The sequence below is a fragment of the Panthera pardus genome, unplaced genomic scaffold, assembly GCF_024362965.1.
Source record: "Panthera pardus isolate Hobbes unplaced genomic scaffold, ASM2436296v1 HiC_scaffold_24, whole genome shotgun sequence".
Classification (NCBI taxonomy): Eukaryota; Metazoa; Chordata; class Mammalia; order Carnivora; family Felidae; genus Panthera; species Panthera pardus.
In genome coordinates this window covers 123924138-123949318 of record NW_026526810.1, presented here as the reverse complement: position 1 = coordinate 123949318, position 25181 = coordinate 123924138, and the positions used below count along the sequence as shown (strand labels likewise).

The following is a 25181-nucleotide window of genomic DNA, read 5'->3' as shown; positions in this document are numbered from 1 at the left end:
GTTTTGAGGGAGAGAAGGGACACTAGCACATGAGCGGGGGAGGGGCAGAGAGGGAGGGACAAAGAATCCCAAGCAGGCTCCCCACTGTCAGCAGAGTCTGACGTGGGGCTTGAACTCAGGAACCCTGAGATCTTGACCTGAGCCTAAATCAAGAGTTGGATGCTTAACCTGCTGAGCCACCCAGGCGCCCTTATTAAATAATCTTTTAAAAATATAGTAGTTTTCTAGTGGCAAAATGCATTGATTTAAGTTTTGCACTCAGTCCCCATGATGGAGGTGTGAAGGAGGTATTACACTTATTATTACCTTCTTTTACATTTGAGAAAACGGAATTGGTCTGATTGACTTTTCCACTTCCCAGTTAGCAAGTGAGTGTTAGAAATTAGACCCGGGACTTCAGATTTTAAGCATCAATTTCTTTCTGTTAAATGAGATTTTTCTTTTCTGTTTGTTGCAGTTCAAAAGAAATAAGGAATAATACTGTTTTCTATAAATGTGATATTCTGTCCTTAAAGACAACATGTAATTCATTTTATAAACATAATTATAACTTCAGAAAATAATTCACAATAAGACTCAGACTTGCTTCTATATTAAAGTGTGTTTGGATTTTCAAAACTGTGATTTCTATGCAGCTTTTCAAGGATAGGTTGTTCATACATTATCTCCTGCATAATGCTGGAGGGGCAGTGTGGTCTCATACAGTGGTTTTCACACTTGATCAAGGCACAGGAATTACTGGGAGTTTAATAGCTCAAGAAGCTCTCCAGGTAATTCTGGTAGAAGTGATCCACAGATACCTGGACAAACACTGGCTTTACAGTTTCACACACACACACACACACACACACACACACACACACACACACACACACACAATTATCTACTTCATAAGATAGTGGTGGTGATTCAATATATGATATTATTATAGTTCTTGGGACAGAACCTGGCACATAGTAAATGTTCAAGACATTTCATTCATATATGATGGCTTGGGTGGCAACAAAGAAGCAAGAGAGCCTTCTTTTCAACAAAATATATTGAATTCCTGCACTATTCTAGCTGTTTTGTTATAAAGGGGAAATGGACACATTCCTCACTTTTGTTGAGTTTACTTGATTAATAGATTCATTTTAAAGGTATACATCCTTCCCTTGTAACAAATTGTAAGATAAAATGAATATCAAGGGCATGTTTGTATAGTTCTTCTTTTTCCCTGTAAATTAAAAATTCATTTTTTTAAATTTGAACTGGTTATTGCAAGTTAAAGAAATAGGCTGGTGGTATTATTTCTCGTTTTATTGTTGCTTTAAAGCTGTATTTGCCAGTACAGTGCCACTGGATGCTGGCAGCTGTTTAAGTCAGTTAAAATTAAATAACATTAAAAATTTAGTTTCTTGGTGCACTAACCACATTCCAGGTGCCCCACAGCTCACATGCAGCTAGTGGCTGCTATATTGGAGATAGAACATTTACATCATCATAGAAAGTTCTGTTCTACATGTTGCTCTAGATCCTAGAACAAAGCAGGGAATTTTTCCAGTTGCCTTGATCTGTAAACTGATTTTAAGGTAAACGTTAGTAGTGGCCCAAGGCTGTCATTTCAACGCCTACATGGATTAATAACCTCTCAGGTTGGCCAAGCCCATAGCTGGTATTGATTTCCCTGAACAGTTTCATTGCACAAGCAAGTGAGATTTAAATGCTAATATCTGGGCATTTTTTTTAACCTTCAAGCAATATACTTAAGTTGTCTTATTGGTTTAGGTATAGCTTTATGTGCACGTGCACTTGTGTGTGTGCGTGTGTGTGAGTGAGTGAAAGAGAGAGAGAGAGACAATTTACCTCCAGAGCATTACAATTGCTTTAAATTTGTATCTAATAAACTTTAGGGGGCAAATAAAAGTTGCAATTGCATCTATATTTCTAGAATTTACAATATTTATATAAATAATTTATTTATAGAAGCCAAATTCCAGAGTGGTGAAAAGTTGGACTAACACTATGTAGTCAGAATTCTTCTAGATATAACCCATTATACTTGTAAAATATTATGATAAATTTAGTATTTTGATAATTTTAAACCTAAACATTTTTTTCAGCACATGAGTTTTTTTTGTTAAAAACTCTAGGGGCGCCTGGGTGGCGCAGTCGGTTAAGCGTCCGACTTCAGCCAGGTCACGATCTCGTGGTCCGTGAGTTCGAGCCCCGCGTCGGGCTCTGGGCTGATGGCTCAGAGCCTGGAGCCTGCTTCCGATTCTGTGTCTCCCTCTCTCTCTGCCCCTCCCCCGTTCATGCTCTGTCTCTCTCTGTCCCAAAAATAAATAAAAAAAAAAAACGTTGGGAAAAAAAAAAAACAAACTCTGTAAAATTGTGTAGCACCTGCTACATTCTGATGTCTAGGCCATGAATGCATTTTTCTGTGCATAGTTCAAGAAATAGTCTGCGAGGGTAGTTGACTTTTCACCTTTATTTCCTGCATGTGTCTATATATATACCTATAAGAGGTGTTCTTTTCTTCAGGTTTTGCTGTGGTGTCCCTTTTTGAGAAGGGAAGCCATAGGAGTCTGTTCTCACTTGGTCCCAGGTCATGGATGAGAGCAATTAGGAGAACAGAGGGAGCCTGGGTGGCTCAGTTCAGTGTCTGACTTTAGCTCAGATCATGATCTTGCGGTTCACGGGTTCGAGCCCGATGTTAGTGGTGCTGACAGCTCAGAGCCTAGAGCTGCTTCAGATTCTGTGTCTCCCTCTCTGCCTCTCCCCGGCTTGTCCTCTGTCTGTCTCTCTCTCTCAAAAATAAATAAAAAATATTCAAAATAATTTTAAAAAAAGATAGAAATTCTCTTGTACGTTTCTGCCTCCTTCAATGACTTTCCCTCTTTCCAGATCACTTACTTCAGTCTCTGGTACCACAACAAGCAAAATCAGCGCCGTTGGGTAGATTTGGAAAAGCCTCTCAAGAAGCAGCTGGATAAATATGCACTGGAACCTACCGTCTATTTTGGAGTGGTGTTTTACGTGCCTTCAGTTTCACAGCTGCAGCAGGAGATTACCAGGTGAGCACTAATATGCTCTTTGTTTTTAGGAAATAATCTAATGAGATTAAAAAAGTGACACCAAGGTTAAAGTCAGGAGATAAGACTAAACATTGCCCTCCTGCCCACATATTTAGCCACATTATTGCAGGGAGGTTCTGGTATGCAGTGTGTCAGAGTATTTTATTGTGTGTTGCATGAATTATGGTTTCACTAGGCACAAAGGAGTGATTAAAGGGGAAGATGATGTTTTTATCCTGGCTGTGAACTCTTCTTGTTGTGATGTTTCCTTCAAAGTTTTTGTTGATTTGTTTCTGATCTTTGTTAACACTGAAATGAGAGAGGAAATTTTAAAAAGTTGCAGAATCTGTCTTCATCCCTCAGGGAAATGTGCAGATGTGCAGAGGGGTTCTTACAGTTCTTTGACTTCAGTAGCTATAGTCTGTAGATAGTTGGGAGGGGGAGCATGTCCAGGGTAGAAGAGGCCAGTAAGTTCACTTAGAAGGGACAGAGGCAGAGACGGAAGGTCATATTAAGGAGTGGGATGGAGGAACTGCATTTTTTTTCCTTGAATAAAAAACAAGGAATAAAATTTGGATTCATGAGTCTGCCTTTCAGAGTTCTCCAAAATCCGCTACTACCTTATCTTTTGAACCCCATTTTACATTACTTTTCAGCCGAGCTGGACTACTTCCAGTGCCCGGAACATGCCGCATGCCTTTTCATCTTTGGGTCCTAGATCTTCCTTATTTATGTAGTGGAATCCTATTTGTCTTCTGAATTTCAGTTCAAAAGGCACCTCCTCCATGAAGTTTCTGTGACCCTTGGCCTGGAATGAGCTTTTGGCTTTTCCAGACTGTCCTACAATTTGCTCGTACTTGTGTTAAGATGGCAGTTGTTACAGCCTTTCGTTATAGTTCTTTGTGTACATATCTTATCTTTTTCTTGGATTTTAAACCTGTAAGTTTTCTTTAGCTTTACCTTTCGCACAGTATCTAACACGGTACCCTGTACATAAGAACCTGGTACTGCCCTGTGTTTGTGTAATGTTCTCTCTGAGTACTGAGTTTGCCAGTTAATTTATCGGAAGAAGATATGAAACCTAAGAAGCAAGAATCAGGTACTAGGGATAATAAACATGCACTGACTGTAAAAGTGACCTGCGATAGGAATGTTGACGAGAGAAGTAGAAGCCAGGAGGAAAAACAGCAACTGATCAATGACTCACTTATTGAAACATTTAGTGAAAATGTAATATGGTATGATGTCAGAGCTCTGTGGGAGACGAGTATACAAGTGACTAGGCTTTAATCCTGCCCTGGAGGAGTGACTGGAGTCTGGAAGCAACAGCCCGTGTAAATAAACAATTACAGTATATTATGATGATAAATGCTTTCATTAAAACAGAAGATTCCTAGGGGTGGGGCACCAAGGAACTGGAGCAGGCAAGTAAAGAAGTTGACTTTTCACTTGACTTTAGAAGGAATTTTCCAGTTAGAGGGAATAGCTGGTGCAGAGTAGGGGAGAGAATGAAAGCCTCTGGTGCTTTCAGGAAATTTCAGATATGACCTAGAGAGGGGAGAGGAGATTTGAAAAATAGGAATGTCCTAGTCATAAGGTCATGGTACAACGGGGAAAGACATTTTCGAATTTTTACAGAATGGAATGATGACATTAGTATTTTACCAACATCACCTGTCACGGAAGGTAGCTTAGAGGTGGCAAGACTATATAGTTAGGAGACCAGTTAGGAATGTATACGCCACAATCCAGACATTAGTCTAGAATGTGGACCTGAACAAAGGCATTAGCTGTAGGAAGGACTAAGTCCTGGTAGATTGAGTCAGTAGGAGTGCACATTGATTATGTATAGGAGAACCTGGTAGAGAAGTTGTACCAGTAAGGATTAAGTTTGGCAGCATGTGACCAAAAACCCTAAATATCTTTCACTTGTTAAATAAGTCCAGAGGTCAGCCATGCAGAGCTTCTGCTGCTCCACAAAGTCTTCAGGGACCCATGCTCTTTCTCTCTTTCTGTACTGCCATCCTTGGTGTGTTCTTTCCATTCACTGGGAGATATCCTTGTCAAATAATTCTAGAGAAGTTCTAGCTATCACATTCGTATTCTGGCAGCAAAAGGGTAAAACTGGTTCTACCCTTAGCTGATTCATGTTGTTTTTTAAAAATTTTATTTATTTATTTTGAGAGAGAGAGAGAATGTGAGTGGGGAAGGGGCAGAGAGGTGGAGAAAGAGAGAGAGAGAGAGAGAGAGAGAGTCCCAAGCAGGCCATGTGCTGTCAGTGCAGAGCCCAATGTGGGCCTCAAACTCCTGAACCATGCAATCATGACCCTAGCAGAAATCAAGAGTCGGATGGATGCTTAACCGCCTGAGCCATCCAGGTGCCCTGATTCATGTGCCTTTAAGAGGCCTTTCTCAGTTCCTCAGTCACACTACACTAGCCACATTTTAAGTACTCAGTAGCCACATGTGGCTAAAGGCTACCATATTGGACAGCACAGATATACATCATCTTTATCACTGCAGAAATTTCTGTTAGACAACACTGCTCTAAATCTAACAGTTCACAGGAGAAATTGGAGAATAGATGAACATGTTAAATGACCCTACAAGAGTGCAATCAGATTAACCCAGAATGTAGGGAATTCTACTTGACACATCATACCATTTTGAATACAGATAACATGAAAATAAAGAGAAGGAGTTTTTCTTTTTAAAATTAAGAGAGATTTAGAAATGCAATCCAATTAGGGCACCTGGGTGGCTCAGTTGGTTGAGCGTCTGACTCTGATTTCGGCTCAGGTCATGATCCCAGGGTCCTGGGATTGAGCCCTTGCATCAGGCTCTGCACTGAGTGTGGAGCCTGCTTGAGATTCTCTCTCTTTGTCCATCTCCCTGCTTGTGCTCTCTCTGTATCTCTAAAATAAAAATTAAAAAAAAAAAATGTCAATTCAGTGTAATCTGTGAACCTGTTTAGATCCGTAGGGGCACCTGGGTGGCTGAGTGGGTTAAGTGTCTGACTAGGCTCACATCATGGTCTGGTGATTCATGGGTTTGAGCTCTGCGTTGGGCTCTGTGCTGACAGCTTAGAGCCTGGAGTCTGCTTCAGATTCTGTGTTTTCCTCTCTGCCCCTCCCCAACTCGTGCCCTGTCTGTTTCTCTCTCAAAAATACATAAACAAAAAAATTAAAAATAAAAAAAATAAAAATAAAAAAACTGTAAAAATACATTTTTGAGGGGCACCTGGCTAGCTCAGTTGGTAGAGCATGCAACTCTTGATCTCAGGATTGTAAGTTCAAGCCCCATGTTGGATGTAGAGATTACTTAAGTAAAATCTTCAAAAATATGTTTTTGAAGCAATCACAAAAATTGTATGTGGACTGGATATTGGGTAGCTTTAAGGCACTATTGCTCATTTTGTTGGTTATGTTAAAAATGTGGTGGTTTTTTTTTTTTTAAAACTTATCTTTTAGGAATATGTACTAAAGTACCTGTAGGTGCTATGATATATCTGGGATTTGATTTAAAGCACTTGGGTGGGGAAGGGGAGAATGTAGAGGAAACAGTATGGATAAAGTGATGATTGAGGCTGCATGATAAGGATGTGTGGGTTTACTGGGACTTGTTTTCTGTATATGTGTTTCAGAATTTCCATAATAAAACTTAAAAATGCCATTACCTACACGTTAGCCTTCTAATACTAGCCTAAGAAAAACAAATGAAGGAAATAAATAAACCTAAAATAAATGTGGGTGGGGAGGGCACCTGGTGGCCCGGTTGGTTGAGTACCTCACTCTTGATTTCGACTCAGGTCATGATCTCACAGGTCGTGAGTTTGAGCCCTGCATCGGGCTCAAGGCAGATGGTGCGGAGTCTGCCTGGAATTCTTTCCCTCTCTCTGCCCCTGCTCCGCTTGTGCATGCGCATGTGCTCTTTCTCTCAGATAAACTTTAAGATAAACTCTCAAAATAAACTTTAAAAAAAAGGTGAAGGAAAAGACTGCCTCTTTATATACTGAAATATCTGTTGGGCAAAATGGGGCAACCTAATTTATTATAATTGTTTCATGTAATATTTCTTGTATAAAAGTATTTTATATTAGAAAGTTGATAAGTGCATAAGATTGAGATGAAACGTCTATTTTAATTAGTATTTTGGCTTTGGGCAAATTTATAGAACACTTGTTTAGAATTAAGATGTGCACTTTCTTTAATTCAGAACTGTTTGTAAGGAATAAAAGTTTGCATGTTACATTTTATTACTGTGTTTTTTTTAATTATTCTTTTTGCAGTAAATACTGAAAGAAGAGATTTGTAAATCATCCTTAGCCTCACCAGCATATTATAATTTTAACAAAAAGTGTTAATAGAAGTGGTAATAACCTTTGAAGTAAAATTTCTTGGTCCTTTCCTTTTAAGTAAATACTTAAATATATACATACATGCATACATAGACACACATATATATGGGTATATACATATATATGCATATGTACACATATGCACACACTGCTTGCTTCCATTAAAGGATTCTAAGGACAATACGATGAAAGATAATAGTAAAAGCAACCACTTACCTTTCTTACTATATGTCAGGCACTGTCCCAAGTACTTTATACTTAATCATTCACTTCCTCTGCACAACAAATCTTACAGAGTAGGTATTATTATCCATTTTGTAGATGAGGAAACTAAGGCACAGAAAGGCTAAATAAATATCTTGCCCAAGGTCATGCTGCCAGTATGTGGTGGAACTGAGATTTAAACTCAATCAGGCTGACTTCTCAGTCCTTGCTCTCAACCATAGTATTCATATGGACTCTAATATTAAAAAAAAAACAAAAAACAAAAAACTAAAGAAGTAGGATAAAAATACTAGGAAAATTCTTCACTGGAGATTTGTGACAGTCAAAAACACGCACTTTGGGGTCATTCTGACCGAGATTCAAACTCCGACTCAGCCTACCTTTGCGGTATTATTTAATCTCTGCATATTATTTAATCTCTGAGCTTCAGCTGTGCCTGAGTACAAGGTGGCTGTTATTAAACAGGTAGAGCAAGTGGTTAGGAAGGGAAGGAGGAGAGGGGAAGCAGTGACTGGCTGTGCCTGGAGTTTAGCTCTGAGCTCCATGGCAGTCAAGGCAAAAGAAGGAATTATCTGAGTTCCATCATCCATCATCTGATAAAACAAAACAGAACAAAACAAAACATATCAGTTTGCAAACATGACAGATTTTCTTGGTATATCATTCAAAAGGAAATTTTCAGGTGGGATTTTGTGTAGAAGACATTGAACCAGCAATGAACAATTTAGAGCGACTGTGGAGGAATCGACTCTTAAAATAGAAAAGTGTGACACAAGGCAAAAAAATGTGTGCCTTTCTGTGGAAGACTAAGCTAATTTGGTGCAGGTGTGTTGCTTTCCAGCGATTTGGTTTTAAGGAAAGCACCTAGAGTATTTAGAGTGGGGTATGTGGCTGGCATGTTCAATAGATAGACTTCTCTAAATACAATCTTCTTTAAATAGGCTTCGGAATGGAGCTGCCTAGTAGAAGGTTTGCAGTTTTCTTCTTTGACAAGATCCCAGAGCTACCAGCGTTCTGTTTGTCCGTTGAAGGAAATCTGTGGGTTCTGCTACTTACCACTAGCAGGTGGACGGGATAAGGTGGATCTAAATTCTTATCTGAATGGATGGTGTTTTTTGTAACAAAGAATGGAGACCTCACAGCTAGCTAAAATAAAAGTGGATGATGTTAGGAAACATATGAAGTGATTAAAGGGGTGGGCTCTGAGGGGAATTCAAACATGACCAGGTTGCATTCACAGATGCCAAACCCGGAAGAGATTCTGGATTCAAGATGGCTCTATAGACTATACTGGCAGGGAGTTGTTGTATCTTCATTCAACATTGTATTCCCAGCATCTAGAACAATACTTGGCGCATAGTAGGCCCTCGTAATTACCAGTGAAATGAATAAATCAAAGGAAAGCAGCATAAATCTTCACTGTAGAGCTTTATCAAAATGGAGTAGTGGTTATAGATGAAATAACTGTTAATTGGCTTCATATGCTCAACCTTGTGAATGGGCGATAGTACTCTTACTGGTGATAATTTATTTTATTTTACTTATTTAAAGTCTACTTATTTTGAGGGAGAGAGAGTGGGAGAGGCAGAGGAGGGGCAAAGAGAGAGGGAGAGAGAGAATCCCAATCAGGTTCTGACTCAGGGCTCTGTCCCAAGAATCATGAGATCATGATCTGAGGCTGAAATCAGGAGTCAGATGCTTAACCAACTGAGGCACCCAGGTGCCCCTTTATTGGTGATAAGTTAAAGCCACAGGTTATGACTTGCCCTTGTTCATTCAAACTCCTACATTGGGGAGCTGGAATTTAACCTAGGTCTGCTTGACTAAAGCTTGTGCTGGTAACTAGTGCCCTGTATATTGAAAGTGTAAACAGAAGTAAACCCACATTACAAGAGTATTAAGAAAGCATCATAGCAGCTATTCAGCTATTCTTTTGGGGATTTCTTCAAAATATTTTAATATAAGCCTGGTCTGAAATATCAGGAAGCATTTTCTTTTGGCTTTACTTTCTAGGGTAGGGAACTTCCATCAGAATAAGTAACTTCTACCAAAGTCTTATCTTACCAGGTTACTAGTCAGGGTTCTTATTTTTTAATTTTTATTTATATTATTATTATTTTTAATTTACAACCAAGTTAACGTATAGATAATAATGATTTCAGGAATAGACTTTTGTGATTTATCACTTACATAGAGCACCCATTGCTCATCCCACAAGTGTCCTCCTTAATGCCCCTTGCCCATTTAGCCCATCCCCCCACCCAAAACCCCTCCAGCAACCCTCAGTTTGTTCTCTGTATTTAAGAGTCTCTTATGGTTTGTCCTCTTCCCTTATTTTATATTATTTTTGTTTCCCTTCCTTTATGTTCATCTGTTTTGTATCTTAAATTCCACATGAGTGAAGTCACATGATATTTGTCATTCTCTGACTGACTTATTTCGCTTAGCATAAACACTCTAGTTCCATCCATGTTGTTGCAAATGGCAAGATTTCATTACTTTTTTTTTTTTTTTAACGTTTATTTATTTTTGGGACAGAGAGAGAGAGAGCATGAACAGGGGAGGGGCAGAGAGAGAGGGAGACACACAGAATCGGAAGCAGGCTCCAGGCTCTGAGCCATCAGCCCAGAGCCCGACGCGGGGCTCGAACTCACGGACTGTGAGATTGTGACCTGAGCTGAAGTCGGTCGCTTAACCGACTGAGCCACCCAGGCGCCCCTCATTACTTTTTTTAATTATTTTTTTTAACGTTTATTAATTTTTGAGAGAGACAGAGACAGAGACAGAGAGTGAGTAAAGGAGGAAACGGAGTGGGGGAGACAGAAGCTGAAGTAGGGTCCAGGCTCTGAGCTGTCAGCACAGAGCCCAACGTGGGGCTCGAACTCACAGACCGTGAGATCATGACCTGAGCTGAAGTCGAATGCTTAACTGACTGAGCCACCCAGGTGCCCCAAGATTCCATTATTTTTGATCACCGAATAATATTCCATTATGTGTGTGTGTATACACTGCACACACACACACGTATGTATACACACATATATATACATACATACATGTATGCATGTGTATGTATACATATACATAAATGTATGTGTACACACACACACACACACACACACACCCTGCTGCTTCTTTATCCATTCATCAGTTGATGGATATTTGGGCTCTTTCCATACTTTGGCTATTGTCAGTAGTGTTGCTATAAACGTTGGGGTGTGTGTGCTCCTTTGAAACAGCAGTCCTATATTCTTTGGATAAATATGTAGTAGTGCAATTGCTGGGTTGTAGGGTAGTTCTATTTTTAATTTTTTGAGGAACCTCCCTACTGTTTTCCAGAGTGGCAGCACCAGTTTGCATTCCCACCAGCAGTGCAAAAGGTTCCTCTTTCTCTGCATCCTCGCCAACATCTGTTGTTGCCCGAGTTGTTAATTTTAGCCATTCTGACAGGTGTGAGGTGGTATCTCATTGTGGTTTTGATTTGTATTTCCCTGATGATGAATGATTGTTGAGCATGTTTTCATGTGTCTCTTAGCCATCTTGATGTCTTCTTTGGAAAAGTGTTTATTCATGTCTTTTGCCCTCTCTTCACTGGATTATTTGTTTTTTGTTTGTTGAGTTTGATAAGTTCTTTATAGATTTTAGATACTACCCCTTTATCTGATATGTCATTTGTAAATATCTTCTCCCATTCCATCAGTTGCCTTTTTGTCTTGCTGATTATTTCTTTCTCTGTGCAGCTCTTTATCTTGATGAGGTCCCAATTGTTCATTTTTACTTTTGTTTCCCTTGCCTTTGGAGACATGTCAAGTAAGAAGTTGCTGTGGCCAAGGGGCACCTACCTGCGTAGCTCAGTCAGCTAAGCGTCTGACTTTGGCATAGGTCATGATCTCCTAGTTTGTGGGTTTGAACCCTGCATCAGGCTCTCTGCTGTCAGCACAGAGACCGCTTCGGATCCTCTGTCCCCCTCTGTCTCTGCCCTTCCCCTTGGTTCCCTCTCTCTCTCTCTCTCTCTCTCAATAAATAATTTTTAAAAACTTAAAAAAAAAAAGTTTTTGCAGCCGAGGTCAAAGATGTTGTTGCCTGTCTTCTCCTCTAGGATTTTGATGGCTTCCTGCCTTACATTTAGGTCTTTCATCCATTTTGAGTTTATTTTTGTGTATGGTGTAAGAGAGTGGTCCAGGTTCATTTTTCTGCATGTTGCTGTGCGGTTTTCCCAACACAATTTGCCGAGGAGACTGTCTTTTTCCATTGGATATTCTTTCCTGCTTTGTCAAAGATTAGTTGGCCATATGTTTGTGGGTCCATTTCTGGGTTCTCTATTCTGTTCCATTGATTTATGTGTCTGTTTTTGTGCCAGTACCATACTGTCTTGATGATGACAGCTTTGTAATACAGCTTGAAGTCTGGGATTGTGATGCCTCCAGCTTTGGTGTTATTTTTCAGGATTGCTTTGGCTATTTGGGGTCTTTCCTGGTTCCATACAAATTTTAGGATTGTTTGTTCTACCTCTGTGAAGAATGCTGGTGTTATTTTGATAGAGATTGCATTGGATATGTAGATTGCTTTGTGTAGTATTGACATTTTAACAATATTTGTTCTTTATATCCAGGAGCATGGAATCTTTTTCCATTTTTTTGTGTCTTTTTCAATTTCTTTCATAAGCTTTCTATAGTTTTCATTGTGTAGGTTTTTCACCTGTCTGGTTGGGTTTATTCCTAGGTATTTTATGGTTTTTGGTGTAATTGTAAATGGGATTGATTCCTTGATTTCTCTTTCTGACTAGTTAAGGTTTTTAAAGTAATGATTGGTCATGGATTCTCCGTTTCTCCAACTAAACAGAACAAAACTTAGGAACTGTTTTACAGGGCATTGGAAAGGCGACCAGTCATCTGAGTGGTTGTAGCTTTGAAATAACTACAGTTAAGGATAAGTGATTCAACAAATTGATTACATTGTGTGTGTGTGTGTGTATGTGTGCGCGCACGTGCATACAGGCACGTATATGTATGTGTAGGTGTAGATATGGTCAAGGACATTCTTGTCATTTTTTGAAACCATCTGGGGTTAAGGTTTTCTTTGACTAGTTTTTGCTCTTCTACCAAATTATTGTAAAATGTATTGTGTCTCAATTGGAGGTAATATTGATACTGACTTTTTTTAATTGACATTTTTTATAGGTACCAGTATTATCTGCAGCTGAAGAAAGATATCTTGGAAGGAAACATTCCTTGTACATTAGAACAAGCAATTCAGCTAGCCGGCTTAGCTGTTCAAGGTAAATAATGGCAATCGATGATGTAATGGATATATCAGATTGAAATGTATGTTGTAACAGGGACGCCTGACTGGCTCAGTCAGTGGAGCATGTGACTCTTGATCTAAGGGTTGTAATTTTGAGCCCCACATTAGGTGTGGAGATAACTTAAAAAAAAATCTTTAAAAAAATGTGTGTTATAACAAAAACAACAAAGGATTCTTAAAATAACTGACTTCCTATAGTGGTGTTAGTGAAATTAGTTTTCTTGCAGGAAAAAATAAATTTGGATACCTTTCGTGAAATATGAGACTTCTGGAGGTGAAGCATGTTAGCCTATGTCAACAGAGCAACCAAAAACAGAGAAAACACACACACACACACACACACACACACACACACACAACATGTAATATGCTGTGTATTCCTCCAGTGCAAGGACTTGATCTGTAGCTAGCTAATATTTTAGGAAGAAAGATCAGGCAAACAGTGAGGTTGATGAAGTTATATTAACGCTTATACTTTTAGCAGACATCATTTATTTGGTTTCTTAAGCAGTTGTCCTGGATTATAGAGCATTGTCAATCATAACAGATAAAGCTTTGCATTTCGTAAGTGTTTTTTGATTGTGTCATTCTGTTCTGTTTCCCATGTCTAATCAACATGTATTTACATGCATGTATATATTTTGGGAAGACTTCTGATGGGTCATTATTTCAAATGATAATTGGCATTAATTTTGGGAATTGAAACTTAACCAGAAGAATCTTTAATAAAGTTCCTTCAGATATTAGAAGGTATGGAGACATATATCATTTCTAGACAAACAAATGCCTGATACACATGGAGCCATATTCCTTTTCAAGGTACTTTGAATCTTCCTAAATATCATCTTTGGCTTTAAGAGTTAGTTTTTCATGGGTCGCCTGGGTGGCTCAGTTGGTTGTGTGTCCAGCTTCGGCTCAGGTCATGATCTCACAGGTCGTGAGTTCGAGCCCTGCGTTGGGCTCTGTGATGACAGCTCAGAGCCTGGGGCCTGCTTCAGATTCTATGTCTCCCTCTCTCTCTCTCTTTCTGTCCCTTCCCTGCTTGTGCTCTGTCTCTCTCTGTCTCAAAATTAAATAAACATTAAAAAAAAAGTTAGAAAGGTTTTCATAAGGTCTTTGCAGAACTATCATTTTTTTTTTTTAACAATTAAAAATTCCTAAAGCAGACACATCTTGCTGTAACATGTTCAAGTGATCTAATTTCATTTCCTAGAGGTGATCACTGGTATAAACAGTTTGGTTTCTTTCTGATATCTTCCAGTGCATAAGTAAGCACACGTGATTACAGGGTAGCTTTTGTTTGTTATTCATAAAAATGAGATCATGATACATTTAGTTTGTAACTTATTTTTTCCCTTTATTTGTAGGTATTTTTCCAAGTTTAAGACACATGAATCTACCTAATATATATATTATATTAAATAATAAATAATATATATATTTTTAATGTTTCATTTATTATTTTTGAGAGAGAGAGACAGAGCATGAGCAGGGGAGGGGCAGAGAGAGAGGGAGACACAGAATCTACAACAGGCTCCACGCTCTGAGCTGTGAGCACAGAGCTCAACGCGGGGCTCAAACTCACAAACTGTGAGCTCGTGACCTGAGCCAAAGTCAGACAGTTAACCAAGTGAGCCACCCCATTAATATTTTTAAAAAGACTTTTTAAAACATATACTGTATAGCAGCTATAAGGCATATTTGACTTCTAAGTCATAAGCATACCATCTATATACTGCATATTACATTTGGTTGTACATGTTTTTCTTTGCAAATTAAACATAACTAATGTGAATATTTGTCATTTTGCACAGCCGATTTCGGTGACTTTGATCAATATGAATCCCAGGACTTCCTTCAGAAATTTGCCTTGTTTCCTGTGGTAAGACTTCTTTCAACATTGGGCTTTTTATAAATAGTTTATTTCCGCATCCTTTAATAATCCCCAAAACAAAGTCCATATGGTGGATTTACTGGGCTGGAATAGTGTTTAGAAAAATCAATTGCCTCATAAACAACTCAAGTGGAAGTGCTTTCCTTTGTAGTCTTACTGGTCGTTGTAAACCCACAGAAATGGAAGGGGTGCAGTCACTGGGCTGCAGCCAGAGAGATTTGTTTTGTGTTTGGGTGTGAGTCTAAGAGAGGGATTCACTTCCAACTTCTGAGGAACCCCACAGAGGTTTTGCTTTTAACCGAAGGCTCGAAACCTCTCAGTTATGTGGGAATGAATTTGGCTTCTCAGCAGCAGTGTAAAAAGTAGATGGCAAGAAGACACTGCTGTCTGCTTTTTAAAGTCACTACTGATGTGATTGACAGGAAAACCACATTGGAACAACTACGGGAGGTGTTATGATGCTCTTCTGAGTGTCTACACAGCCAGCCAGGGAACACACAAGATGTTGTCGTTGTGCCGGACTCAGAACTGGCTGATGGGTGATGTTGCCAACCTGAAATAACTCAGCTGAGACCTTCTCCGGGATGAACTGAGAAGGCGGGGCGGGTGTTTTGGCTCCTGAGCACAAGCTACTTCATTCCTTAGAAGGATCTTGATCACATACTTAAGCAAATCTCCCGCATGCTGATACTAGTCCGAATTTTGCCTGCTAGTGACAGGAGTCACTAACAGGAGCGGTGATTCCTCTGAAGAAATTTCGGTGGCTTGTTTACATATTTACTGCAGTGTATTTTCTTCAGGGGTGGTTACAAGATGAAAAAGTATTGGAAGAAGCAACCCAAAAAGTGGCCTTACTGCATCAGAAATACAGGTAACACTAAGAGATAAGAAATGGAAATCGTGTGGAAGCAAAGCCGGGTTGACTATGATATACGTACTGACACGGTTAAAACTTGGAGCTTTCGTGCTGCTGCAGCCACTACTTCTGCTCTGGGGAGCCAGCGTTCCATTGCACTCAGTGTGCCAAGTGCTGTTCTAATCACTTCCCCGTGTTAATTCATTTACTGTCCATGGTTATCAGTGAGGAAGCTGAGAACATTGAAAGCAGCCAGTCACTGAAGGGTGCCACTTCTTTACTCCATATAGTAAAGGTTTCAGTGGTGACCTAGTCTCATGTGGGTTAATGCAAGATTAGGGAGACTTGTTTCCTATTGTGATGCAGCCCGTGTAGAGTTACCCCCCAGTATACCTTTGGAAACTGTATCTCTGTCTTCTGGGCAATCTGTACCATGAGCTGTGTTTCTTGCCCTGGCCCATGCATGTGGGTAAATAATGGCCTCATTTGGTAGTGAACCTGTATGTGTTCTGTGTAAGAAAAATCCTCCCCCATGGGGCACTTGGGTGGCTCAGTCGGTTAAGTGTCTGACTTCGGCTCAGGTCATGATCTTGCAGTTCGTGAGTTCTGGCCCCACATCTGGCTCTGACAGCTCAGAGCCTGGGTTGTGCTCTGGATTCTGTGTCTCCCTTTCTCTCTGCCCCCACTCATGCTCTGTCTCTGTCTCAAAAATAAACATTAAAAAAATTAAAAAAAAAAAAAGAAAAAGAAAAAGAAAAAAATCCTCCCCCGGAGAATGCTAGGTCTTACTCTCAACCGAATGCTACGTAGTTCCAGGTATGTTAGATAACATTACGCTCTTATAACCACTCTTTAAGGTAAATGATATTCTGTTTTTACAGATTGAAAAAACCAAGCTCAAAAAGAGTAAATAACTTGCCCAAAGCTACATGTGGTAGAGACTGGATTTGAACCGAGGTGTATCTAATTATAACCTATTGTTCATCCCCTCCCATTAAAAATAACCTTTTGCCTTTAGTCTCTTCCCACTCAAATCCAGAGTTGCTCACTAGAGACCAATCTTCTTTTTAAAAAAAAAAAAATTTTTTTTAATGTTTATTTACTTTTGAGAGGGAGAGAGAGAGAGACAGTGAGCAGGGGCAGGGGAGGGGCAGAGAGAGAGGGAGAGACACAGAACTCAATGGGCTCCAGGCTCTGTGGTGTCAGCACAGAGTCTAATGCCGGGCTTGAACTCATAAACTGAGATCATGACCTGAGCTGAAGTCAGACGCTTAACCAACTGAGCCACCCAGGCACCCCAAGATCAATCTTCTTAAAACACCACTTTCTTTTCATCTCTCCTTCTTGCTTTCCCAAGTACTCATGAGTCTTTTCTGGCTTTCCACTAGCCTGAGTTCATTAGCCTTGGGATTAAAGACTTGGTCACGTCCTGCCTTTCTGGCTTCACTTTTTGCTGTCCCAAATAAACCTTTTCTTTTCTGCCAGCATAATTCATCCCTCAGGCACTTATCACCCTGTCTTTTGTTACTTTCATGTACTCATTTGTGCATCTTTTTTTTTTTAATTTTTTTTAATCTTTATTTATTTTTGAGAGAGAGAGACAGAGAGAGAGAGACAGAGTGCGAGCGGAGGAGGAGCAGAGAGAGGGAGACACAGAATCCCAAGTAGGCTGCACAGAGCCCGATGCGGGGCTCGAACTCCCAAATCGTGAGATCATGACCTGAGCCAAAGTCGGACGCTTAACCGACTGAGACACCCAGGCGCCCCTTGTTTGTGCATCTTTTTAAAAGATAGTTTAGTACTATTATTCTGTATGAGGCTGGATGCTGTGGCATGAAGATAAATAGAACAATTAGCTGCCATCAAAGGATGTATTCCCTGCTTTGGAGTCTTAAGGGGTGGGCATTGGAATAGTAATTATAAACTAACAATGTTATATGAGTGCAGTGGGGGAGGTGTGCATAGAATGTGGTGGGTCTGCATGGATGGAGCAGGGGCATCTGATTTAGACTCAGGGATATCACAGCAGGTGACAAAGGAGTGATACGTAGGCTGACTCTTGAAAGCTATTAGGGATTGATCAGGTGCACAGGTGAGTGACAGTTGTGCCAGGAAGACGGATCAGCATGTGCAGAGGCCAGCATGAGAGAACATCATGGCTTGGTTGCAGGGTGGGATGCCTTATGGATGCTGGAAGAACAGCAGATGAGGCTGGGGCGGGGGGACAAGCCTCCATGCAGTTGAGAACCTTCTTTACCCACACTGCCTTCCTGCCCACCCTTGTAACTCTGCCCCCAGAAAAGGATTACCATCTTCTAACCCTTACCATCTTCTAACACTTATCGCTTGGCATTTAGCACACGATGCTTAGTATTGCCTGATATTTTGGATAATAAGCAGTTACTTAGTGGTTTCAAATGAATTCCAGCTTTCAGTGAAGACTTTTTAGGGAGTTTGACTCCCCACGTGCCCCTGGCCTGCCCGAAGTACAGGAATGGGATCTTTATAACCCTCAGCGTTCAGCAGAGTGCTGTGCGTGTAGTTGACTTTCAATCAATGTTGATGGATCGGTTGAAGTAATTTCTGGTATGCTTAAAAATTTGAAATATTTGTAAATATCTTATGCCAAATTGATTATGTAGTTTTTTAGCAACGCCTCCTCCCCACCCCCATTTTTGGTTCTGTGATCAACCTCACATCTTTTGGGTTGCAGAAGGCTCACGGCTCCTGATGCTGAAATGCTGTACATGCAGGAGGTAGAGAGGATGGACGGCTATGGAGAAGAGAGCTACCCCGCAAAAGTGAGTATGGCATGAAGGCTGGGGCTCTCCCAGTCCATTTCAGGAGCTCAGAGGACAGTGGGGAGGCCTGGGGACACCCTGTGGTGCAGAGGCGGGAGGCATGGGAAAGTCTGGAAACTGGAAAGCTGAGGTCCTGTGACCAAAATTTCTTAGTAAAACACACTCCTGTTTTGCAATTTGTTCTTTGAAATGCTCTTGAAAATGGGTTCTTTGAGGAGCCCGGTTTGTCCTCTTTTCATACCTATTTGACAAGGTGATTCCTTTAAACCTTTCAGACTTTGCCCTCCATGTAGGTCTTCTGAGCATCTGCTAAGCTGGGTTCATTGTCACACTTCTCATGCACCTGCTGCCCAAATGCTTCTTTCTGTGCTTTCTCCTTTCAGGATAGCCAAGGCAGTGACATATCCATTGGAGCATGTCTTGAAGGCATCTTCGTGAAACACAAGAATGGAAGGCCTCCTGTGATATTTAGGTACTTTGCTTACATCCTGTGCACTTTTCTGCGGCTCCTCTTGGTGATAGTTTTTAGTACATGTACTAGTAATAGTGCCCACAAATCTCACCCTGGGTCTCATTAGGAAATGGAAATATGCCCCTCCTAGAATAAGATAACACCTGACTGCATTGGTTCTTTTATAAGCCACTTTCTTCAAAACCAAATGTGTGGAAAACAGTGCTTATAATAATGGCCTACTTATGAAATGCTTAAAGGTGGGTGACCCTTTTCTTACCAAATGGAGGCTGTTCTTTGTTTTGATGTGAGTTTTTAATTTCAGCTCTAGATTCTAGGACTTTTTGTGGAAAATCTGGGCCTTTCTCTGATTCTAGTCATGCACTAAAATTCCTAAAATACTAGCATCTAAGCAAATTTCTTTCTTTCTTTTTTTTTTTTTTTTTTTTTTTGGTTAAGCAAAGTTCAGTTACTTTTTATAATGTTCATTTTTTTCCTGATTATAAAAATGTGATGCTATTCATTTGTGGAAATCTTAGGAGGTATATAGCGAGAGGATCTATAGCAATGTGCTAATAGTGGCCAACTTCAAACAATGAAATTGCAGGTGGTTTAAATTTCCCTTTCAGTATTCTGTATTTGAATTTATATCTTGAAGATAGCCAATTAGACCATGTTATTCAATCCCTGCCTTTTCATTCCTTAAAATTCATATCCTAGAAAATCCAAAGTGTCATTTCATAGAAATAGTTCCAGTATTATTCTTCTATTTTCTATTTACTTTGATTCTGGTTTTTTTTTTTTTTTTACTTTGATTCTATTCTTGACGAAAATTTAAAAGTTTATATTGTTTTTGCAGAGCAGTAAAACATTATATCAGTTTTGGTTCTGGGTTCCTTTGTGTTTACTATTTATTGAGTGCTTGTCATGAGCCAGGTTCTGTGCTGAGTGCTCTCTGTGTATTTTGTCATGTGATCTTTACAACTCTGAGCAGATGGTACTACCACCACTTTCCACATGGTTTAATTGAGCCTTAGAAAAATGGAGTGATTTGTCTAAGGTCACCCAATTATAAACTGGCGTAACCAAGAACTCAGATTCTCCACTTAAACTCAGATTCTCCACAGATTAACCACTGTGTTAAATGGCCTCTTTTATTTTTATTATTTATTTATTTATTTAAATTTTTATTAATTTTTTTAATTTACATCCGAGTTAGTTAGCATATAATGCAACAATGATTTCAGGAGTAGATTCCTTAATGTCCCTTACCCAGTTAGCCCATCCCCCCCCACACACAACCCCTCCAGTAACCCTCTGTTTGTTCTCCATGTTTAAGAGTCTCTTATGTTTTTGTCCCCCTCCCTGGTTATATTATGTTTGCTTTCCTTCCCTATGTTCATCTGTTTTGTATCTTAAAGTCCTCACATGAGTGAAGTTATATGATATTTGTCTTTCTCTGACTAATTTTGCTTAGCATATTACCCTCTAGTTCCATCCATGTAGTTGCAAATGGCAAGATTTCATTCTTTTTGATTGCCGAGTAATACTCCATTGTGTATATATACCACATCTTCTTTATCCACTCATCCATCGATGGATATTTGGGCTCTTTCCATACTTTGGCTATTGTTGATAGTGCTGCTATAAACATTGGGGTGCATGTGCCCCTTCGAAACAGCACACCTGTATCCCTTAGATAAATACCTAGTAGTGCAGTTGCTGGGTCGTAGGGTAGTTCTATTTTTAATTTTTTGAGGAAACTCCATACTGTTTTCCAGAATGGCTGCATCAGTCTGCATTCCCAGCAACAGTGCAAAAGAGATCCTCTTTCTCCGCATCCTCAAATGGCTTCTTTTATTAAAAGAAACTTAATTCCCCACTATTCAAGCTCTCTAAAAACCATTCTGTTTCTTCTTGAGAACTAGGTTTTCCTTTGAAGATTTTTTTCTCTCTAAGCTGACATTCCTTCCTTCATTTCCTTTACTTTCCTTATTTTCCTTTACTACTGCCTTTTGGGCTCTGAATTCTCCATGGTGATTTTGACCATGGAGAGTGTACCCAGTGTGGGGAGCATAAACCCACTCCCAGACTGTACTGCCCTCGGTCCAGCAGCACTCCCCTTTGGCAATTGCTCTCATGGCCCTAAGTTGCTCATTTAAGTCTTCTAAGTGTGAGTTGGGGGTCAGAGGGCAGAAAAGGATCTGGACTGCACCAGCAGGGCAGGACTCTGACAGTGCCCGAAGGGCCCTATGAAAACTGGAGGCCTCCAGCCAGCTTCTTTTATCTCACTGGGTACGAATTTTTAAAATAGCCTTCTTTAATAATGATGCTGATAATCTTTAGGTTTAACAATTAAACACTGAATCACAAAAAATTAATTTTATTTATTTAAATAAATTTAAGATAGAGTATCTAGGTGGCCCAGTCGTAAAGCGTCTGACTTCAGCTCAGTTGCTGAGCTGATGGTGATCTCATGGTTCATGAGTTTGAGTCCCACATTGGGTGAGCTTGAGCCCCGTTTCTCTCTCTCTTTTTCTCTGCCCCTCTTGGATTCTCTCTTTCCCTCTATTTCTCAGTCACTTGTGCCTTCTGTCTCTCAAAAAAAATAATATATTTAAGATAAATAAATCTAATGTAATGGAGAAGGATGAAGAGAGGTAAAATTTTTCTTTCAGATCCATTTTTCCCTTTTATAAAATTATATGTTATGTAATAAAATATTAATATATAAAATCTAAACTTGGTAAAATACAGTTAGCAAATACAGGATCAGAGTTTGAAACCTGATGAACACACCCGGAGTAGTTCACTCTTGGGGTTCCTGGCATTTGACCTTTGTTTCACCCTGAAGCTTTTCAGAGCACCCCTCCTCCACCTTTGTGCCTTGTTTACCTGAAAAACTTAATGGTACTTGCTTATGTCTATGTTCTCTCTCTCATCCCCACCCTCCAACTGTGTTTCTTTGAGGGAAGCACCGTACCTTACTGATCTTAGTATCCCTGGGACCTAACACGATTTCGGGCATTGTTACAATGGATGTTTGTTGAATGAATGAAGGAGGCATTGGCAACCAGCTCAGAGAGGCCTCTTTGATCAAACTAATCTGGCAAACGAGGATAGACAGATCTTAATGTTTTTAAGTACTGTTTGCCTTCGCCTAGTCTACATGTATTTACTTTTTGCAACTAGCTGTTGTCACTTCAACGAGAAGATGCATGCCAGCTGATTAAAACAACTGTTTTCTTTTTAAGACGGTTAACAAATATTAACTTACACATCAAGCTCGAGAAGGAAAAATCCTATGTTCCATCTTCTAGTGACACTCACATTGCTGTTTTCTATTTGTTATTCTGTAGGTGGCATGATATTGCTCACATGTCCCACAATAAGTCCTTTTTTGCATTAGAGCTGGCCAGTAAAGAGGAGACCATCCAGTTTCAAACTGTGAGTAAACACTAGGAATCTGGAACGTTTTCCCTAGAAGTTAACAAGTTAGCATTTCATTGTGCATGTTTGGGGAGGGAGGTGGCATTAAAATTATATTTGGGGCACCTTGGTGGCTCAGTTGGTTGAGTGTCTGACTTCGGCTCAGGTCATGATTTCATGGTTCGTGAGTTTGAGCCCCGCATTGGGCTGTCCACACAGAGCCTGGTTCAGATCTTCTGTCCCCCTCCCTTTCTGTCCCTCCCCTGCTCATGCTCGCTCTCACTCTCTCTCTCTCAAAAATAAATAAACATTAAAAAAAATAAAATTATAATATTTAGTACTTTTATAAAACATAAAATATTAATAACATTTTGCATAATAGCACTTGGCAAAAAGTAGTTGCTCAGTAAATATTGTTGAATGAATGAGTCCTTGAATAAATACTATCTGGTATGGTGATCTTTAAAGTAAACTAAAGGGACTAAATAGGAGAGAAAGTAAGTACTAACATCTTAATTTCCATTGCTAAGTGAATGCCTCTGTAGAAATATTATTTCACAGTTAATTGCTTTTGCTCTCTTGACAAAGGCAGTGTTGAGTCACCAAGTCAAATGCTTTTTTTTAAATTGTCTTTGAGTATCTATTTGTCAAAATACAAGTTGATATTTTCATAATTTTTAAAATTTCTAAGTCATCTGAAACTGTTCAGTGTAAGAGTCATACCCTTAGAACATTTTTTTTGTTTTTGGTCTTCCTAATTTAAATCCTAATTAGAGCCTTCATATGATAGGCGCAGCATTAGAAAATGAAAGAGTCGGTGTGTTTGAAAGAGTCGGGATATTATATCCCCCAGTCATGTCTTGTTCTCCGACAAACTCTGTATCAAGTTGTAAATGTGTTTTCATTTACTTTATGCATATTTCATTTGCTAGGAAGACATGGAAACCGCAAAATACGTGTGGAGACTCTGTGTTGCGCGACACAAATTCTACAGACTAAATCAATGCAGCCTGTGAGTACATCCTGTTCATGGAAATTGTAGAAAATAATGAGGTTAGGAGTTTTCATCTTGAGCTGTATCATGTCATTTAGAAAGGAAAATTTTGTAGAAAATAACAGTTTTAGGACATAAACTGCGTGTTAAAATAGTTCTCAAAAATATTGTTTCATTTATCTTTGGATGTCTTCTAATAACTACAGATATATGCCTCTAAGATTTTCTTCACCTATTTACTAGAATCACTGATTCTTGAAATTTAAAAAGAGAATTTTTTTTATTGGCATTTTGAGTAATTATTTAGCTTGTCAAGCCGTTTGGAGAATTTATACCTTCTCTTCCTAAGGAATATTTTTCTTGGCCGCATGGGCTTCCCCCGTTCTGCTGGATCATTCCCATAAGCATACAAACATGCTATAATATTGCATCTCTTAAAACACTTGACCTTCATTCCACACGCCATCCGTCCACGGCTCCATATCTCCACTCTCCTATATAGCAAATTTCTTCAAAGGAGTTGTATAGACTTGTTTTCTCTCCTTCTTTCTGCCCTGCCTCCCCTAGCTGCCACACACTGACACTGCTTGTCACGGTGACAGTGACCTTCATCCCATGGTCCTGTCAGGACCACAGAAGTTCTTTCACTGGACCACTCAGCAGCACTTAACCTCTGGCCACCCCTTCCCTTCTGCACTCTGCTCCTCCTTGGCTGCCAAGACCCCACCCTCTCCTGCTTTTCCTCTTTCTGGGCCGTTTCTTCTCAGTCACCTTTGCTGGTGTAATCCTCAGACCTCTTTCCCACCTATGCTCGTTCTCCAGGGGATTCACCTTGTGTCAGGCTTACAGATTGCATCTGTCTGCTGGAACGGCCTCCGATTTTATTTCTAGCTCAGTCCTCTCCCTGAGCACAGCCAACTGCCTACTTGATGTCTGCCCTTGGTGACTTAAGAGGCATCCCAGATTTGCTGGGTCTAAAACAAAACTCTTGACATGCTCTTTCTCTTCCTGCCCCCAAATCTGCCTCTTCCTTACCCTTTCGCATTCGATAAGTGGCAACACTCCATGTTCACCCCGTTGCCCAAGCCCCAAACCTACGTAATTCCCACTTGATTTTTGTTTATTTCATCCCACACCCAATACATCAGCAAGCTGTGCCTTCAAAATACATCTGAAATGTGACTTTGACCACCTACTCCACTAACAACTCAGTGCCAGGCCATCAGTGTTTCTAATCTAGAATACTGCAGTAGCCTTCTGACACCCTCCTTGTTTCGGTACCTGCCGTGCCTATAGCCTGCTTTCCATAAGTCAGCCAGACTGGTCTTAGTTTAATATGGGTCAGATCCTATCACTCTTCTTAAAACCCTGCACTGGAATTTCATCATACTTGAAAGCACAAAGCTGTCCACGATCTGGTCCTTGCCTGGTTCCTGCCTTATTTCCTACACACCCTCCTCCTGCTCACCCTTTCCCAGCCACACTAGTGTCCTTTCTGGTCTGTGAACATGTTCTGCCCTTAGAGATGCTGTGCTTGCCCCTTCCTCTGCCTGAAATGCTTTTCCTTTGCATGCCTCATTCTCCCACTACATTAGTTGTCTGATCAGAGGAGGCCCTCTTCACAGAGGCTGACCGTAGCTGCCCTGGGGACCCCTTCCCTGCCTACCTATCTCTCTGTATCCCCTTGCCCTATTTGATTCTTCATCATAGTACTTAGTACCACCTGAATTTGTATATCTGCTTGTTTACTTGTTCTCAGCAGGTAAGCGCCACAGCAGCACAGAGCTCTCTTATTAACCCCTGTGTTCCCAGTG

At 40.1% G+C, this 25181-nt stretch overlaps 1 protein-coding gene across 3 annotated transcripts in view; it reads left to right on the top strand.

Moving 5' to 3' along the window:
- Positions 1–25181, top strand: part of PTPN21 (protein tyrosine phosphatase non-receptor type 21) — an 82515-nt gene that overhangs the window by 29895 nt on the left and 27439 nt on the right. For all 3 annotated transcript variants that reach the window (XM_053889688.1, XM_053889690.1, XM_053889689.1), the window contains exons 3-10: positions 2887–3056; positions 12819–12916; positions 14757–14824; positions 15637–15707; positions 18406–18493; positions 18877–18965; positions 22304–22391; positions 23306–23385. In XM_053889688.1, coding sequence (XP_053745663.1) covers positions 2887–3056; positions 12819–12916; positions 14757–14824; positions 15637–15707; positions 18406–18493; positions 18877–18965; positions 22304–22391; positions 23306–23385 — 752 coding nt within the window. The remainder of the gene's footprint in view (positions 1–2886; positions 3057–12818; positions 12917–14756; positions 14825–15636; positions 15708–18405; positions 18494–18876; positions 18966–22303; positions 22392–23305; positions 23386–25181) is intronic.